This window comes from Dama dama, chromosome 28, assembly GCF_033118175.1.
Source record: "Dama dama isolate Ldn47 chromosome 28, ASM3311817v1, whole genome shotgun sequence".
Lineage (NCBI taxonomy): Eukaryota > Metazoa > Chordata > Mammalia > Artiodactyla > Cervidae > Dama > Dama dama.
Window position 1 is genome coordinate 47,709,434 of NC_083708.1, and position 20,074 is coordinate 47,729,507.

Genomic DNA, 20,074 nt, shown 5'->3' on the forward strand with positions numbered 1-20,074 from the left:
CACAGGAAATTGGTACACTTTTCCCACTTACTTTTAGATCTAATAAAAGTTTTAAGAAGGCTAAAATCATTGTCTCAAATGAAGAGCTTGTGTTGTGTGTAGTTTTAATATATACATCATACTTCCTGTCATTCAGTGCCATAAATTGAGATTTGACTTTTCTTTGAGTGGGTGGGGCTTGTATACACACTTGTGTGCATGCATGTATGTGTGACAAGAAGAAACTGAAGTTTATTTTAAAAGTTGAAAGACCAAGCGCCACTCCTGAAATACAGTCACATATAGATAAATAAATATGACCCAATTTTCCAACCCTTTTCATTTATTCATGTTACTGTAAAGTGTTCACACCATACCACCACCCAAAATAAACTTTATGTTGGGAAAGATTTCAGTTCCTGGGTTGTTCTCTGTGTGTCTATGTATATTTTTATGTTTTGATATGCATGTGTGTATATATATGCAAATATATATAAATACATATAAAGATATGTGTTTATAAAATTAAATATATATGTAGATACAGATATATGTATATATTAGTTTGTTTAAAGATATATATAAACACATGTATTGGTGCATCATGAAATGTAATATATTTCAAATTGAGTTCTGGATTCAATTTGTATGTTCAGTTTTACTCTCTGTTTTCCCCTGAGAAAGCGTCTAAATATTTCTAGGGGAAAAAAATGTTGTGGTAGTTTCAGCTGTCCCTGTAACCACTTCCATTATTTGTGTCATTATTACTGCTGCATAATCTGAACATAAAAAAGCATGGTGCTGTAACAAATGACTTCCCAGTACTGACAGTTATAGCAGCAGCATTTCTATACTGATGAAAAATTTCCCAGCGAGATCTCTGGCCAGGTTTACATAAACCAAACAGGAAATGGCTGCCACTATTCACATTAAATCCAAACTGTTTGGTGTGACTTTATCTGTGTTTTACATTACAATAAAATCTCTTTTTCAGCTGGTAAACTTTCTTTCTTTTTAAGGTTGGAAAGAGAGAATGAGGTTTCGTGTGAGGTATTCTTGTTTATCTTTTGATGAGATCTTTTAAAGTTAATTTTTTTAAGCTTGTTTTACTTTTTGATTCTTTAAATGTAATCAACTTTGTAAAATTTTATGATAGGGAGAGGTTTGTTTAAACTTTTTCCCAACGGACTGCTGATAGAACTAGCCTGTCTAGTCCATGTGCTCGATGCTGTCAGTACAAACTGCCTTTGACTTTCACACCTCTCAGGGGACTAGTAATTGTTGTGTTCAAACAGCCTGTAATTGTGATCCCGCTGGCTTCCTCAGTATGCTTCTGGCTATTAGAATCATTAAACAACTCAGCACCTGTTAACAGCATTGTAAATATTCAACCCTGCTTGTGTGCAGGTTGAGTCCAATATAGAGAAATCTTACAGAGCTCAGCCTCATAAATTACAGCCTCTGACAAGTCAATTATTGTGAAACTGGGTTTCTCTGTGAAATAAATGAAATACCATGCTGACAAAAAAGGTAGGCTGTCTGTTTATAGCAGAGAGAAGATAATGACTTGATGATTCAATGCAGTGAGCATGAAACTACATTGTATCCTTTATTCATAATTAAACGTTGTATAATATTTCTGCTTTAATAACCAATAAGTTATAAATTTTCTACTGTGGCGAGTGCAACATGAAAACAAACCTTTTTACTTAGCAGTTGCATGCTTTTTCAAGCTAGTAAAGTGATTATTAATATTAATATGTAATTTGTAAGCTAAATGCTTATAATTATTTAAGCTAGAAATTGCATGGTTACTGAACATTCACGTGTTAAAAGCAAAGGCCATATAATGCTACTAATGAAGATTATGTAAATAGAAGCTCTATCCTTTATTCACAAATAAGTGTCAGAATATACTCTCTCTCAAAAATTTATGGGATCTAAAAAATGGATATGAAAATGTTTATATAACCTTAGAATCTCAATTCAAATATTAACAAAGAGTAGTAATACTTGGTATAGATCAGTGAAGTCATCACTAGCAAAACTAGCAAAACATTTTACTATTTGTGTTGGCTGCATAGGAGAAGAGTTTTTACTGTTATGTTCAACAATGTAGTATTTGAACTAGTACCCTCTGTTTTTAAAGTTGTCACTTCTAAAAAATAAAGTTAATCATTTACATATGCCAGAATATCTGAAGAAAACAATTTTAGGGATTTTGAAAATTCTTGATAACCCCAAAATGTAGTAAGGATAAAAATTTCAATATTGAATCAATTGAATGTCAGTTCAATTACTTAAATTGAGTTTTTCATCTCTACTCTTACGCAGGTCAGTAATGTTGATGAGCACGTTGGAAAAGAACAACTATATTAAGAAATTTATCAATGGATTTTTTTTAAGTTATTCTGCTCCAAAAATGCATTAGTTTTTAGCAAGTTAGATTATGAATAATATTTTAGTGTAGTCATTAGATAATTTGTTGGAGTCTCAGAGTCATGATTTTACTTAATTTTTTTTTTGCAACTCATTATAAATGTTTAAAACATGTTTATCCTGACTCTACTTTATCTGAATAAAAGCCACAAAGTAGTTTAAAATATTTTCCAATAGATTTGAATAAACAAACTTTAGATGGGATTTTAGCCCATCACAATATGTCTTAAAAGTACATAAAATAGTGAATAAAATAAATAATTTAAAAAGAACCTATCATTTTTAGAGAAAAGTTTTTACCATTAATGGTTTTAAGTATTATTTTTAAGTGTACCAAATTCATTAAAAATTAATTAAAATTGAAATGCATTAAAGCATACTATGGTAAAGTTGACCTTCCAGTTATATTTATATGGGAATGTCTGTGATTATCTGTAGCAGCAACCATAAGATTTTTTTGTTTTCAAATAACCTAATAAATTTATAGATGAAATGGAATCACAGCTTTTCATTTTTCATGGTAATATTATTTTCACAGTGTCTTCTTTCTATAATTTTAATTGCATAAAGAATAGCTTGATTTGTGTTCTGCAAATAGTACTACTTATTCAGTGTCCTGGACACATTTTCACTAGTTTTCATCCAGTTAGATATAACTTTATCAACGTTGTATTAGTACAGGCAGCTGACAATAGTATTGGAAAATTTATAGGCTTAGCAAGCCAAAAGAATGTGAAATATAAAGTAAGCGCTTACATCGCACAAAGTCTGGCTGATAAATTTCATTTGTTGGGGAAAATATAAAAGGGAAAAAAATTGTTAATAATTTGAAACAGCTTTGGAGATCTGTCTCTTTTATGGAACCTTGAATGTCCAGAATTTTTATTTTCACCTCTAATGCAGTATAAATTATTCTAACTATATGCTTCTCAGTCATAATTCAGAATAAAGGAAGTATTTTCTAATGGTTTCTAATACTGATTTTTCACCTTCACATATGGCTGGTTATATTTTGGTCAAATTAACAATAGCGCTGATCTGTCTGGTATTTATCTGTTCATTGATAAATATTGCTTCATTTGGGATTACAAAAAGAGCTTTTCCAGGAAAGGCAACAATTTCTCTACAGACTAAAATTTCAACTAACTATTTCTCTTTTATAAGAAAATCCTTAGCATTTAATTAATTATGATTTAAATAAATAATCTATTATTAATCCATACTCATTGGAAACTCTCATATTTGAGGGTACCTAAACATTTGGGCTAACTTCTCTTTCTAATGAAAATATATCCTGCCATGATTTAAGTCCTGCTTTTTGTGTTTTTAAATACATTTTTATAGTACTGACCCCAACTCTTTCCCTTGGAAGAAAGAAAATCACCATACTTGGCAGGCCTTAAGGCCTCTCCCATTTGAGATAGTTAACACTTTCTTCCCCAGGCCCTGACTACCCACTTCCTGCTGCTGCTGCTGCTAAGTCGCTCCCATTGTGTTCAACTCTGTGCGACCCCTTTCTAGTCCTGTACAGATGTTAAGCCTTCTTGCTGGGGTTTCAGTATTGACGGTCTGTTCTCTGAGGTTTGTATCCTTGATTTGGATGGAGGTAGGGCATGTAATCCTCCATGCTAACTAGGGGACAGGATTCACCCAGCAGGAATTAGTGGTCTGCCAGGACTGTGGGGATGGTCCCTCACCTCTTGGATCTTTTAGCAGGCACAGTTTCCTAGTAATCTTAGGGATTTGCCAAAAAACCTCTTGGAGTTACAGGGAAGAGCATTAAGGTGAATTGCATGTCCTTAAGTTTTTACGTTGAAGGTATATATAGAGAGCTGAACCTGTATGTTTTCTGTATAAGTAAGCATAGTTAGAATGCTTTTTTGTTAGCCTGAAGATGCTCCTTCTAATCTTTAGAATATTCTTTAAGGGAACAACAATTTACTAAATTTCCTAAAAGAACTTATCTACTACCCAAATCAATAGTTATTTGAGTTTTTTAATGTTACTGCAGATGAGTTTTACATATAAAAGGGAATTATATGTTTAAATGTAATAAGCTTCTTGCCGCTTTTGAATCTAGTATGTAGATTTAGTTTGCGGTAGATGCATAAACTGAAATAGTTTTAATCCTGGAAAATTAGTGTCTTTTTAATGTGTTGCTGAATTTTATCTGCTTCTCTTTCATATTTTGAATGTATTGCCATTCTTCATCAGTATCAATAAACTCTAGTATGAGGATTTTGATCTGTAAGGTGGAGATGACAATTGCAGTTGCTTTATTTCTTTGATTTGCTATAAATGGATTTTTTTTTAAATTCTGAAAAGAACAAGGTGAAATTGAAGTGACAGTTTTAATAGGAAATATTTTGAAACAAATAATGACCTTGCTTGTTTTCTAGCTACTACAATTTGAGTGATGTGAGCCATGATTCTGTGAACAAGTTTCTGTCCAATCTGGTTGAGAAGTCTCTGGTTGAGCTGGAACATTCCTATTGTATTGAAATTGGAGAGGTAAGACTGGGTCATATACATTCCAATTGAAAAGATTGCCCAGCTTTCTAACAATAGGGCTTTTGCTAATGATAATCAAAAACTGTAATGAAATGTTGCGATAGCAACCCGCAGTATGAATTATTAATATTATGAATATATTTACTTCTATTGTACTTTCTATTTACATTACTTTATCTTTCTTCTGAAACAGGATAATCGGAGCATTGAGCCTCTGACGTATGGCCGCATTGCCTCTTATTACTATTTGAAGCACCAAACAGTTAAAATGTTCAAGGAGCGTTTGAAACCTGAATGTGGGACTGAAGAGTTGCTTTCAATTCTAAGTGTGAGTTTCATATTATTACATTGTTTTTACTATAAAGGGATCATATTTTATATATGTTATCCCTTCTCTTTTAATTTGGGTCTTAAACTGTTACCTTCTAGTTCCTCTTGAAATTTGGCAGAAACCATTTATGAAGTTCGTTCCTCTGTCTGGCAAGATCACTACGAAGCAATATGTCTGGGCCAAATCCCCCATGGATAAGATGACCACGTAATCTATCATCCAAAGTTGAGTCAGCCTGAGAATGGAATCTGGCACTATTAATGTTTAAGCCAGGATAATAGTTATAAACTGGGCTGTCCTCAGCAGCCAGGTGATTACCCTATTCCTCAGTGTAATAAGCTTTGTGAATTATAGTTGAAAGCTTTTCTTATTGCTTTTTTGAGGAATTCTGTGGAATCCATGATATTGCTGAAGTTTTTTAACATAAAGATCCACTTGACTAAGTTCTCTTAGAATTAATGCCAGAAAAGTTAACTCCTCCCATCGCCCCTTCCCAGAAAAAAATATACAGTCAGCTTTATCACATGGTAAAAAATTATACTCTGTTTATTTTGGGTTTTCGCCAAGAAGCTGTGAACTAAATTTAATATTGAAGTTAAAATTACTATTAGCAGTATCTTCTTCACTTCTTTCCTGCATATTATATATGTACTATTTTTTTTCTTTGTTGACTTTATGTATAATAATTTACCATAAAACATTGTTGGCATGTTAGTTGGGATCCAGGAGATAGTGAAGGATAGGGAAACCTGGCGTGCTGCAGATCATGCGGTCGCAAAGAGTTGGACACAACTTAGTGAGTGAACAGCAGCAGCAAATACTGTATTTTACCCCTCAGGTATGTTGGTACTTTTTAAAAAAATTAAGACCCCTTGGACTGTAATGTCTTTAAGTCCCTTCTCTTATAAAGTCACTGAGTCTGCTGTAGTTCACTTGCATATTAGCTTTTTTTCCTACCTTTCCTATTGCTTTATCGTTCTCAATAGGCGTCAACATCCTCACAATTTTCCAATTTTTCAGTGTTTTCCCTTTGAGAAACTAGTGTATAGCTTTCATGTGTGTTATAGGGCCACGTACAATGTAATGAGTCAGAAAATATTTGTTAACAAATTGATGGATGGGTGGATGGATCCTGTATAAATCAGTTTCCTATTGTTTGCACTATAGAAATGAGAAGAGGATTAGAGTATATGAGACAGGTATCAAAAAATTATTTTTGTCAAATTAACTCATTTCTGAGATAAGAATATTTTTTAATTAAGAATTTCTTTTAGATTTCTAAGAATGAGATTTTATCATTTTCTAGACAGATTCATGAAAACAAGATTAGGGAAAAGACAGTGAAATAATGATTAATTTCAGCAAGCATCTTAAACTAGTATCTGTTAGATTTAAGAATATAATGTTTCTTTCATATTTACCTACATTGATGTATTTGCCTAATTTAGTATTTTAAAGTACTTGGGAACACATAATAATAGCTAACACCTTTGAGCACTTTTCATGTGCCAGACACTATTCTAAGAACTTCACATTGATAAGCATTTAATCCTAACAGCAGTCACTAATTTGATATTGATAAATCCCATTATTGTTCATGTTTTAAGGATTACTCAGCTTGTCCAAGGTTGCACGTCCAGTGAGAAGTCTGCAGTCTGGCACCTTAGTCTAAGTTCTTAACCACTACCCTTTCTGCCTCTCCTGTGTGTGTGATGGATGTCTCTCACACACACACAGAGTGAGGTGGAAAATGCTGAGGTGGGAGGTCTGAAGTATAATATATCGTGTTAAGACTAGGCACATATTGTTCTGTAAAGGTTTGTGAAGTCCATATGCCTGTTACATTCCACAGCCTCTTCCACCCACTATTTGTGCATGCTTAGTTGCTTCACTTGTATCCACCAGTTTGCAACCCCATGGACTGTAGCCTGCCAGATTTCTCTGTCTGTGGGATTCTTCAGGCAAGAACACTGGAGTGGGTTGACATGCCCTCCTCTAGGAGGTCTTCCTGATCCAGGGATCCAACCACCTACTACAGAAGCCCACAAATGTATATAGTACCAAGTTTATTCAATCATTTTTCTCTTTTGTCTTTTACGTAAAAAGATATTGATTAGAACAAGTGGTCTGTTCACATCCTTTCAGCATCCTTTTTCTTTCCAGTATCACACTGCCTAAAATGACTTATGCTAATCTTGTGGTATAGCTTTATTAAAATAGAGTCAACCCTTTTGTGAATAATAAGAAAAATAAATCATCTGCAAATATATTTAAAGTAAACTACAGTGTATTTACGTAGATATTGTTCAGCAAACTCCCTTAATGATTTTCACAGCAACAATGATATAATGTCTTCATCCTATGGTGTTTGATCCAGGAAACTCTCAGCTTCTGCTCGGTAGTATCTAAGTAAGTCTGTAATGTTTAAGTGAGCCCCCTTTTTGAGTGAAGATGTTGGGGCATTAGGAGTGTAGGACTCAAATGTAGGAGAAGGAGATCTGCAGGTACCGCTTTTTTGCTAATTTCTTGTTTAGAAACTCTTCCCTATGTACACGAGAACATAAGTATAACTAACAGAGAAACATTAAATAATAAAGCAGGATTGTGTTTGAAGTAATTATAATGCAATTTCTAGAAATAATTCTTTCAATGAGAAGTGTTTTTAAATATTATTCTGTGGCCACACCTGAGATTCCTAAGTGAGTCTCAACATAGCTTCATTATCATCTCTGCTCTCACTTCCAAAACTGCATATTAGTCTCCTTGTGGTTTTGAAACAAGGAGAAAGAAGTGGCCAAGCAGGAGCTACAGAGGAGGGTGTGACAAACACAGGAAGGCAAAGAAAAACAACGTGTGTGCAAGTCCTCTTGTCTACCAGCATTGTTTTTGTTTTATAGTGTTTAATAGTGTCACCTTACGTTTTTGAACAACACAGTATTGAAATTTATTTGCTGTCAGCATCTCCTTTTACTTAGATACAGTCACTGATGTTTCTAAAGTTATTTTCAAACTTTCTTATTTTTAAAATTTAATTATTTTTAAGAGGAATTTTTAGTATTCCTGAAAAGATCACAACTGAAAAGCTTCTATTCTCTTGGGCATTACTTTGAATTCACTATAACATTTTCATCAGTTTAACTTTGGCAGTGCATAAAGTTTTCTCATTTTTTAGGCTACATATTATATTTAACTTTCAGTTAAATTACATGCAGAAATTATGTTCATTAAGATTTTTATTTTAGGTGTTCTAATTATGTTCCAATGTGATTATTGTTGGTGCAGAGAAAACAAACTAGAAGGCAACAAGAGAATGAAAAAAGAATATTGAAACATTCATTGACTTTTATCATTGACTTTTTTTTTTTAGTGGTATTTTTTTTTTCATTTATTTTTATTAGTTGGAGGCTAATTACTTCACAACATTGCAGTGGGTTTTGTCATACATTGACATGAATCAGCCATGGAGTTACATGTATTCCCCATCCCAATCCCCACTCCCACCTCCCTCTCCACCCGATTCCTCTGGGTCTTCCCAGTGCGCCAGGCCCGAGCACTTGTCTCATGCATCCCACCTGGGCTGGTGATCTGTTTCACTATAGATAATATACATATCATTGACTTTTATTCATTGACTTTTAAAAACACGTGAACCCTGATATCTCAGTAGGTAAAATATCCACTTGCAATGCAGGAGACCCTGGTTCGATTCCTGGGTCAAGAAGATCTGCTGGAGAAGGGATAGGCCGCCCACTCCAGTATTCTCGGGCTTCCCTTGTGGCTCAGCTGGTAAAGAATCCACCTGTAATGCGGGAGACCTGGTTCGATACCTGGGTTGCGAAGATCGCTGGGTTGGGAAGATCCCCTGGAGAAGGGAAAGACTTCCCACTCCACTATTCTGGCCTGGAGAAGTCCATGGACTATATTGTTCATGGGGTTGCAAAGAGTTGGACATGACTGAGCAACTTTCATTTCTGGAGAAGGGAATGGCAATCCACTCCAGTATTCTTGCCTAGAGAATTCCACGGACAGAGGAGCCTGGCAGGCTGCAGTCCGTGGATCGCAAAGAGTCAGACATGACTGAGCGACTACATTTTCACACTTTCACAATTTTATTGCCAGTAGTTTTTCTTTCAAAACTAAAAAGAGAAAGCCATAGAATCGGGTCATTTCATGGTATGCTTCCTTTCACAGTGTTTTTGGCCCTTTAAATTTCCCTTTACCACAGTGTTCCATAGCAAAAAGTCGTCAGATTTGGTTCAAGAAGTCTCTAACATTAGGTACGTGTGTACCCTGTCTTCTGAATTCTGTCCTTTTTGTCCTTTTCCTCTGTCAGTAGGCTGGTTAGGGTCAGCCTGGTGTTTTGCAGAATAACATTTACTGTATTGACGATATCACCCTTTTGACAAAGGATGAGTTTAAAGATGAAAACTAAACTCTTCTGAACAGTAAAGAGCTAAGCTAAATGAAATTAAATATTTTAAGCACATGATGAAGTATATATAATTTGGATGTTTATCCTTAATATTTCACTCTATTCAAGTCCGTATTAAATTCTATCAGTCACATTTCTACCCACAGACTCTGTATTGATTCATCCAAAAAATACTTACTTTATACCTGTAATGTATAAGGTTCTTTCTAGGGGCATGAGATAGAATAGTGAACATTAGTGACAAACTCTGTGTGTGTGTGTATTAATGCACAGATAAACTATGGGCATAGTAATAAACTACTTAGGTGTTGCTCCTGACTGAGGTCCCCAGCACAATGTGATACTTCCAAGAATCACGACAAAATATTGTCCACCATGAAAAAGAGTCTCTAAAAACAAAATAGGATATGGTATTCTTCCTGCATGTTAATCTTTCCTGTGCATAAGATTTGCTATATACATTTCTGCTGGCCCCACATCAAAAGAACATCATGGATAAAGTTTGAATGGGCCCAGGAGAGCTGCTCCAATGATGGAAAAAATATGATTGGAGCATTTCAGTCTAAAGAGGTAAAGGCTTTGAATCAGTTAACAGATATTAAAATCATGAACTGTAAGAACAGATTGTGAACACGTGTGACTTTCATAATTAATCGGAAATTCCATCTGATCCTGCAGGTAATAAACTCAGAGAATTTATTACTTCACTTGACAAATATAATGTAGGCCAAAAATATATAGATTCAAAAAGGACTAGAAAATATTTACAAATGATAAATCTACTAACAGAACTAAAAGAGAAGATGGAATTGTGCATATCATATTTGGTATGGTAGATGCTGATCATTCTGTTTCAGAACAGAAGAGGCAAGGAGGAGGTTTAGATGAAAATGTATCATCTGTATGGTATTTTTCTCTGGGTTCACCAGATACTTGGACTATTTTTATCCTTCAGAATATATGAGGGAAATGAGGTAGTATTTGTTTCTCTAAATGTGACAGTCTGTTACACACTCAAGAACTAATTCCTATTAATTATAACTTCATTAAATATAAATCTTTTGTTTTAGTCAACACCTAAAAAGAAAACACGCTCCCACTAAAGATTTTTTCTCTACTAACACTTCTTTTGAAAATTCCGTTTTCGCTTATCTTCTTCCTAAGAAATTGAGCTGTTTTCTGGCTTACATTTTTAGATGGCATTGTCTTTTTTTTTTTTTTTTTGTCTTTAAATGATAGTAAAATGTTCTATAAAGAGTAAAGATAGTAAAAATAGTAAAATAATCTAGGTGTAAAACTGAAGATTATATTGAGACTATTTCTCTTCACTTATTCTATGATAGCACCCGCTTATTTGAATCTTGTCTTTTCAATATATTCATTAAACAGTGATAACAACTACCTTTTATGAAGCACCTACAACATGCCAGGCATTTAATATACATTATTTATAATACTCAAACACTTCGTGGTAAATGTTAATATTATGTAGAGAATGCTACTGATGTTTGATGAGGATATTTTAAGTTTTCCCAGGTTTTATGTGAAGTAGCTGTTTAGAACTCTTTTCCCTTCTCCTTATTTCCTCTCTTAGACATACTTTATCCTTATTCTATGATTTCATTCCAACTGTAAAAAAATTTTAAGTACTGAAATGTGATGGTATTTAAAAGTCAGTTAAGAAGCAGAATTATTTTTAAAATTATGTGTGACCTTGTAGCATAGACTTACAGGTTTTAAACACAGATATTAATTACTGGCAAAATAATTATTTCAACATTTCTTATTGGAAGTGTATATTTTAAGTTTTAAGCAATATGATGCTATTTGGAAAGGTTAGGTACTTTATAAGAACTCTTGCCAAGTTTTTTTCTAACACCATGAATTAATAAGCTTCATAATTAAGGCAGCTGCTTCACACTTCTATTGTTAACCGATGACATTACATCTGTCTTGCTCCATTGATGCCCTCCTCCTACTTATTGAAGCATTTAGCAGTTTTGGCAACAGGGATTACATGGCATGGAGTAAGTAGTCTAATTAGATATAAGTGAAAATCCTGAGGGAAAACGACCTTTAAAAAGTAATTTGAAGAATCTCTTAATGATGTTGGCACTGACAGCCAAGTAGAGTAGAAAATGCCTGTCATCATGGCAACTAATGGATTGTGATTTGATATGTGCAGTGGAGTTTTAGAAGGAGCCTGTTTTAACAGAGTAATAGAATGAAGAGATTTCAAAGTTAGAGGAAATTTGAGTGAATTTTTCATAATATGCTTGCTATAGTATTAATAGTTCTGAAAGAAAGCAAAATATGCCCCAAATGTATTCTGATCTAAATGAAACAAATGAATTTATTTACAAAACAGAAGCAGGCGTAACAGATATCAAACCCAAGCATAAGTTACCAAAGAGGAAGCTTGGCGGGGAGGGATAAATCAGGAGCTTGAGATGAACCTGCACACACCACTGTATAAAAGATAGATAACCAACAGAGAGCTACCGTACAACACAGGGACGTCTACTCGGTATTCCGTGGTAACCTATGTAAGAAAAGAATCTTAAAAAGACTGAATTATATGTGTATGTGTAACTGAATCATTTTGCTATACACCTGAAAGTAACACATTTTAAATTTTCAACAGATTGTTTTTAAAAAGACATATTCAGTTGTTAAGGTTCTAGTGACTACACTGAGACATGAGATTATATATCAAATATCCAATTTGAAAACTTGTGAGATTCTCATTTTTCCACGAAGCCTTGGATATTGACTAAAATTATGGGCTTCATGTGTTAATGTAAAAGTGAACCGTTTCAAATTTAGGAAAGCTCCAAAGTGATAAAATTTTGATATATTAATAAATTTCCAGGTTCAACAGTTCTCTGCACTGCTTTCTTTAAAAACATACTGGTTCTTTCTTTGCCCATATAGAGAAGATTTTCAGTATTACAACATCTTTAATGCTTAAATTTTGTTCTCTTTGGGACACAACCACAGATCTTTTGGTTGAAAATTACAAATGTATCTTTCTTAAACATAGACTTGGAAAAATGAACAAGAGTTTTTTTCCCAAGGAAGAAGTTTTAAATGTGATAAATAAAAAGGACAAGCCGTATATGAACACCATTGGTAAGGAACCGCACATGTAAAATTAAAGAGTTCATTAAAGGAAAAATGAAAGGGAGGAAAGGTTAACTGAGTAACAGTGAACATCACCAACCTCATGGCCTTCCATTTCCAAATAACCTCCTGACAATCGCAGGATCCCATCTGCTACTCTTTATCATCCTAGTGGGGAAACCTAATGGGATGTCTTCCAGGGTTTGTGAGGAGAGCTTCCCTAACCCTCGGTCTGGGGAGCTGGTTGGCATCTTTGGGAGAGGCACAGATGGCAGATGTCTTTTAAAAAAAAAAAAAAGGTATCTTTCTTCTTCTCTTGGTCTCTTTCCCTTGAGACAGTCCCTATTGTCTGTTATTTCCTCAGCTTCTTCCTAGCTTTCCACACTTACAAGGTTTTCTCAGCTCAGAAAAAACTGAAGTAAAGTTTTCCTGGTGCAAACTTTCATTTCTGAGATAGACCTGTTGTGACATAATAGATTCCTCTTAACAATTTTAAGCTAATGATGTTCTGATGAGCCTGAAATGTATTTGTAATATTACCTGAAATTTGACCTGTTTTAAATTTTTGATACTTTTTTTTTTAAGTTACTCTTTGGCTTTCAGTTATTCTCTCCCACATAATAACAGCTAACAATTACTGGAATTCCAAATGTTGGTGATTAAATAGGGTTGTTAACTAAGAAGTGAGCGTAGATACCAAAGTATGAATAGCTTTAATATTCGTCTCATTATCACCTAGTTTAACTTTCTCATGTTTTCAAAAATCAGAGACCCAGTTTTGCTCTAGATGACAGAAATCTGTATGGAAAAAAATAATACAAAAACTGCTCCCAAAGGGCAGAACTGAAATTAGAATTCTTATCCCCCAACAACCTTTTAAATGCCCTTCTCTTTTTTTCCCCTTTGCTGGGTTTTGTATTGAGCACTTTCTTTTTCATCTTCTTGAATCTTATTTTGCCCTTTTATTTAAATGTACAAAGCAAGGCATATTCAAAAAAAATAATTTAGTCACTCAGTCGTGTCCAACTCTTTGTGACCCCATGGACTGTAGCCCTCCAGCCTCCTCTCTCCATTGAATTCTCCAGGCAAGAACACCAGGGTGAGTAGCCATTCCCTTCTCCAGGGGATCTTCCCAACCCAGGGATCGAACCTGGGTCTTCTGCATTGCGGGCAGATTCTTTTACCTTCTGAGCCATGAGGGAAGCCCAAGGTATATAAAAAGGTGGGTGTATATATAAAATTACATGTATACTTATTATTATATGTTATATTATAAATATTATAATTATGTATATATATGTAATTTTTTAAGGTATAAAAAAAGGATGTACCATTAACCTTCTCATCCTAAGCTGTCTATAAAAAATACTTCTGGCTTGTCAACAATAATAAAGATTTGCAAAGTGTTCTAGCCAATATTCAGCACTCTTGGGGGAATACCAAGGAAATAGAAGACAGAGCTATGTCTTTTAAGGATATTTGAAGTTGAGCCCAGAGAACCTAATAAAAACAAAGGAATAGGCTTGTGCCAAGTATGTCTGTCTCTGCTGCTGGGGCTGCCCCACATAGTTTTGTCTCTGCACAGAAAGTGTTCAGTCCTGCCTACGGCATTCATGGCAGAAGAGTTGCTGACATTGTCCTCAAAAGTCCAGGTTACTAGCCTGGCCTAAGGGCGAGATTGGATCACCGAGCTCCTGGGGGTCATGTTAAAAGCATTTGTAAAAGGAGATTCCACTTAGACATTTTTTAATTACAAATAAAATCTTGAGTGGTTTCATGTAAATTCAGTCATATTTATAAAACTTCAGGGTAGTCTGCTTTTCAGGGAACCCTATCATGAATCACTTGGCAAAGTAAATCATTGTTAATTTGGTTTTGAATATAGTTTTGTTTATCATTGGTAGTAACTCGCTGCTTAACTTAATGATATCATAACTAGAATTGTCAGTACACATGCAATGACATTGGGAAAATAAAAATACAATGAAAATGAGGTTATTGTCTATCTGAGGATAAAATCTCTTCCCTAAATCCTAACCATTTGTCACCTCATTCTACTTTGAGTAAGTAGAGCATTGCTTAAACTATAAAAATAAGTGAAAAACAAATAGAAACTTTAGTAGTGAATAAAACATTTTAAAATATAATTTCCACATGCTAGAAATTGGTTTCAGCTCAGAATGTTTCTGACTTCATCCCAGTAAAATGTAAGTACTCTGGAGTTGTGTGGTCCCGCAGGTGGGGCAGTTCAGAAGCCCGCGCCAGCTCCATCCTCAGTTAGTAGTGTTGACTAGGTTCACGGTTACCGGCCTGAATATCTTCCCAGTAGAAATAATGCTGAAGTAGTGCCTTTTATTTTCACAAAGCAGCCAAGAAGGTAAATAAGTGTGATCATTCCCGATACTTAAAGCCAACTAAATATACTTTATTTAGTCTCTGTATTATTTAGCATACTTATTATGTATACAATATATACAGTATCATTTTCTGCATAATAGAGCAAAAGAAAAATTAAACATCCTAAAGAAAAATTAAATATACTTCCCAACCCCCTATTAGTATAATTCAGAGTCCTTCAGTTTTACATTGTTTTGGAAACATGCAATTTTTTAAAAATGATCATAGAAATACTCCTTGGTGTAGAGAGAGATATACAGCTCATTATGTTAACTAACATGCCAGACTTTCTCTTTATGTAATAGTGTAGAGACACAATAGAAACACTATGTGCTTTAAAGAACAATTTTAAACTGTATTAACACAGTTTCAGATAAACTTTTTATAAACTCTCTATTTATAAAAATAGTGTGTTAAAGTGTATCCTAATGTGTGATATAACTTAAGAGCAAGTTATTATAGTAGCCATCTTATTTTATTGAATCTTGTTTTATAGAAAATATTACTTTTGTAAGTTTGAGGGGATTTTTTTAAGGGGCTTCCCTGGTGGCTCAGATGGTAAAGCGTCTGCCTGCAATGCGGGAGACCCGGGTTCGATCCTTGGGTCGGGAAGATGCCCTGGAGAAGGAAATGGCAACCCACTCCAGTATTCTTGCCTGGAAAATCCCATGGATGGAGGAACCTGGGATCACAAAAAGAGTCGTACAGGACTTAGCAACAAAACAAGAGATTTATATATCCTGGTCACTTTCTCAAAAGACAGTTTCTCGTCCATTAATTCTTCTGAATTGTTCCTTTTATAGTCATTGTATTTTAAAGGAAAGAACCTGTATTTCAATTAAAGAGTGATTCCTTAACTGTGACTTTTGTGGTATCACCTCCATAAGTATCTCATGGAATTATTGGGGAGATTAAATTAGTTAATATAGGCAAAGAAAAGAACAGTGCTCATTTGCTCATCTGCAGTGCTTAGTGTTAGCTATTCTTGTATTTAGTCATATTTACTGAGTATACACTACGCTCCAGGCATGGAGTATACTGCAGCACACTAGACTGATGAAGTTCCAATAGTTATGGAACTTCATAATGAAATTAGCAAACAAGTTAACCAATAAACATATAAATTCAAAAGTGTGTAAATGAGATTTAAAAAAAAATAAGGCAGGAGTCTGAAGATAAATAGAGCAGCCTGTTCTGCATAGAACAGTTGAGGAAAACTTTTCTGAGCACATGATATTTGAACAGCAAACTGAGTGACGTGAAAGAAAACTCATGAGAAAGCCTTGGGGAAAAAATTCTAGGCAGAGGGAATAGCAAATGGAAAGGTCATGAGCTCCTTGTCAGGGAACAGCAGCAAAGCCTGATTGCTAAGAGTGGGCAGGGCAGGGCTGAGGTGTCTTTGGCCTGGCTGAGGAGTTTGGAGTTTATCTCAAGTGTTAAGAGAAGCCATTGGAGGAATTTTGATCAAAAGAGTGATATGACGTTATTATCAGATTGGCCAAAAGGTTCATTTGTTTTTTTCTGTAACATGTTCCTTTTTTTTTTTTTCATTAAGGATCATATGGTAACTTCATTTGAAAGATCTTGGCATTCTTGATCACAGTGTCATTTTCTGGGTTTTTACTCCTAGATTGTTCTGCCCCTATTCCCTTGTTCCCTCTGCCTTTCTCCCCAGGTTAATGTTTTACTTGAGGCCATGGCTCTAGGTTTTAGCGTACCGTGGGGGAATGACAAAGTCTATAAAAGTAATGATTCCCCACTGCCACATTATCCTACCTCCAAATAAAAAAGCACTGAGGTTCTTTAATGAGACATTACCCTGGCTTCCAGACCAATGTCTGTGCTCCTAAGAGCACTCATCTATTCATAGTTGTTAAAAACCACTTAGTAATTAGAAGAAATCATAAAGTAATTATGATTCGTAATAGTGATTATGGCTGGGTGATTACTCCTTCACTAAGATGCTTTGCAAATGGATTAGCACTTCTTTGAATTAGGAGCTTTGGCTTGAAGTCTATGAGGAGGCTATATTAGTAAGAAAAATGTCCTTTCTTTTGGGACGAAGCAGAAAGCTGAAAAACAGCCAGGAAGCCACTGGAATCTGGCTGACAGAAAAATCAAGCAAACCAAATTGGCCATTTTATTAAGCATATATTCATCTGAAAAAATTCTCTTCATTCAATTGCAGTTAAAGCTCTGGTCAATTTAATATATTAATAGTTCATTAGTAATGCCAGCTCTCAATTGGGCTATGATGTATAGTAGTTTCTCTTCCTGAATAATTAGGTAAATATTACATTGCTTAATATGAAGCTTGGGAAATGGGACCATATTAAAGTCTCAGTACATGCTAAATACAGCTTTTCAAAAATTAGCATTTTTGATACACAGATAAAGCATTGTTTCATTTTAATTTTTGATGAGGAAATAAATGGCCATACCTTTTATTTTTCTGCACTTTTCTAATCTCTTTCTTCCTCTACTTCAGTTTCTTCTTTGCCTTCCTTACTAGTTATACTTTGTCTTGCTTGTCCTTCATTTTCTCTCATCTGGAAGCTTTTCTGTTCTATGCCTGTTACTATCCTACAGATATTCTTAAATACACATTTTCAACAGGCCAGCAAGTATTTATATAGCACCTACTGTGTTAGGTTCAAGAGAACAATGATAATGAAGATGCAGTCCCTGCTTTCAAGAAAGGAAGAGGCCTATGTCTAAGAAGTAATTCTAGTTTGATATTAACTCTTTTAAAAGTGTAAGCTGTACCAGCATGTCTAGAGGATGCTAAAAGTCTAGTTATTAAGAACGTGAGCTTTAGAGTCACACAGACCTGTCTCTGTCATTTTCTAGCTATGTGACCTTGGGTTAGTCACTTAATCTTTCCAAGTTCCATGCTCCTCTGTAAAATGAAGAAGAAGATTAAATAAAAGAATATGTGTAAAGCCTCAATCAATACATTACATGCCATATGGTAATCATTCATATCTATTATTGCTAGTTTTCATTAATAATAATATTTTAATATTGATAAGTTCTAGTAATTGATTTATTATAATTTATATAAACCATAGCTATATAGAACAAATATCATTGTTCTCTCCTATTCAAAATCACCTTATAAGGGACTTCCCTGGTGGTCCGGTGGCTGAGGATCTGCCTGCCAACGCAGGGGACACATGTTCACTCCCTGGTCCGGGAAGAATCCACACACCACAGGACAACTAAGCCCTTTTACTGCAACTGCTGAAGCCCATGCACTCTCGGATCCTCACACCTAGAGCCTGTGCTCCACAAGAGAAGCCCCCATGATGGAAGCCCTGCTTACTGCAGCTAGAGAAAGCCCATGCACAGCAATGAAGACCCAACACAGCCAAAGGAATGAATACATAAAATAAAACAAAAACCTTATAATAGTAATTCTGATTCCTTCCCATGCCGTATGAGACTTCAGAGCCTAGCTCCAGCACAGATTGGAGTGACAGTAGCCTCCGTCTTCAGCTGCGCCTCCCCTTCCTCCCTTTAGCCTCTCTGTGGAGCTCTTGCTGCTCCATATGCCTAGTATGCCTCCCTCCCCACCTCAGCCAGGATAGTGTTCACACACATTGGTCAAGACCAACTCACTTCATCTGTGTGATGCACTAACCAAATACAAAGAAAGCACCATAAAATCATTGGTTAAGGGGCAGTTTATTCAACAGATATTGTTGGGTACATTGTATAACATTTTAGAAAAATAGTCATTCGATTCTGACTTCATTGCACATACCGGAATAAAATTGAGATTAAGGATTAAAGCCAAGAATAATGTTTAAATTTCAAAGAGGGAGAGGGGAAGAAGCAAAGGGCATAAAGGAATTGAGGAAATTATAGAAGAAAGTGAATGGGTTTGCCTACATAAACTATAAAATATTTGCATATCTATATAAAATTTTTAAAGCATTAATATTTGTCATTATTTTTGATTATATTAAGAGTAATATATTTTAATTTTTCAAATAAAAAAAATTGAATAAAGCAACCACTATGACTCCAATTATAAAAATGAAAAGAAGACATTAAATAACAACTTGCAGAAAAATAAATTCAGTCTTAACAATTGTTTTTAAAACCCCTCAGACTTCTCAGTGATGAGAAAATATTAATTGAAACAAAAAACAGCAATCTTTTTAGCCTATTAAATTGTTGGAAATTCAAGAAGGATAATACCCTTTGACGGTGAGTGTGCTGTGAGTTGCAACATTCCCAGACACTGCCAAATAAAGTTTTGATTGACTTAAACGTTCTAGAAAGAAATTTGATAATATCTATCAAACTTAAAAAAAAAAACTCTTAAAAGTTTATGCTCCATGGCATTGTAATTCCATTTCTAGGAATCTGTGAAACAAGGAAACAAGTCAAAATATATGTACACAGATGTTCATCACAGCATTACTTATAGTAGGAAAAAAAAACCTGCAGAAGTTTTTTTCAAAGATCAATATCTCTTTAAGAATAATTTATAATCGCTTATGCTGAGTTTTTGAAAGACAAGCAACAGATAACATGGGTTTTGTTTTGATTTGTTTTCATATATCCCAATAGGTGAATTCTTGTATGGAGATATTTATAAAGCTTGCCTTGTTAGACAATAGAGGATAACTTACCAATTAACTGAATAGCTTTGAAAGCTCTTTCAAGAAAAATATCTAACTGGTGATTAATAATTCTTAGCAAACTATAGTTTTCCCACTGTGAGGACTAAAATGAATACTTTTATGCTGAACCATTATACATATGGCAGAAGCCTAGAGGAATTTCCTCTCCAGAGATACATTAAAAGCTGAATATCTTTTGACTTCTCAACCCAAAGAAATGGATGTGCC

General features: G+C 34.6%; 1 protein-coding gene across 2 annotated transcripts in view; it reads left to right on the forward strand.

Moving 5' to 3' along the window:
• The window catches only part of ASCC3 (activating signal cointegrator 1 complex subunit 3), a 331,129-nt gene that overhangs the window by 255,191 nt on the left and 55,864 nt on the right, over nucleotides 1-20,074 (forward strand). For both annotated transcript variants that reach the window (XM_061131702.1, XM_061131703.1), the window contains exons 35-36: nucleotides 4,818-4,929; nucleotides 5,123-5,257. In XM_061131702.1, the coding sequence (XP_060987685.1) occupies nucleotides 4,818-4,929; nucleotides 5,123-5,257 (247 nt within the window). The remainder of the gene's footprint in view (nucleotides 1-4,817; nucleotides 4,930-5,122; nucleotides 5,258-20,074) is intronic.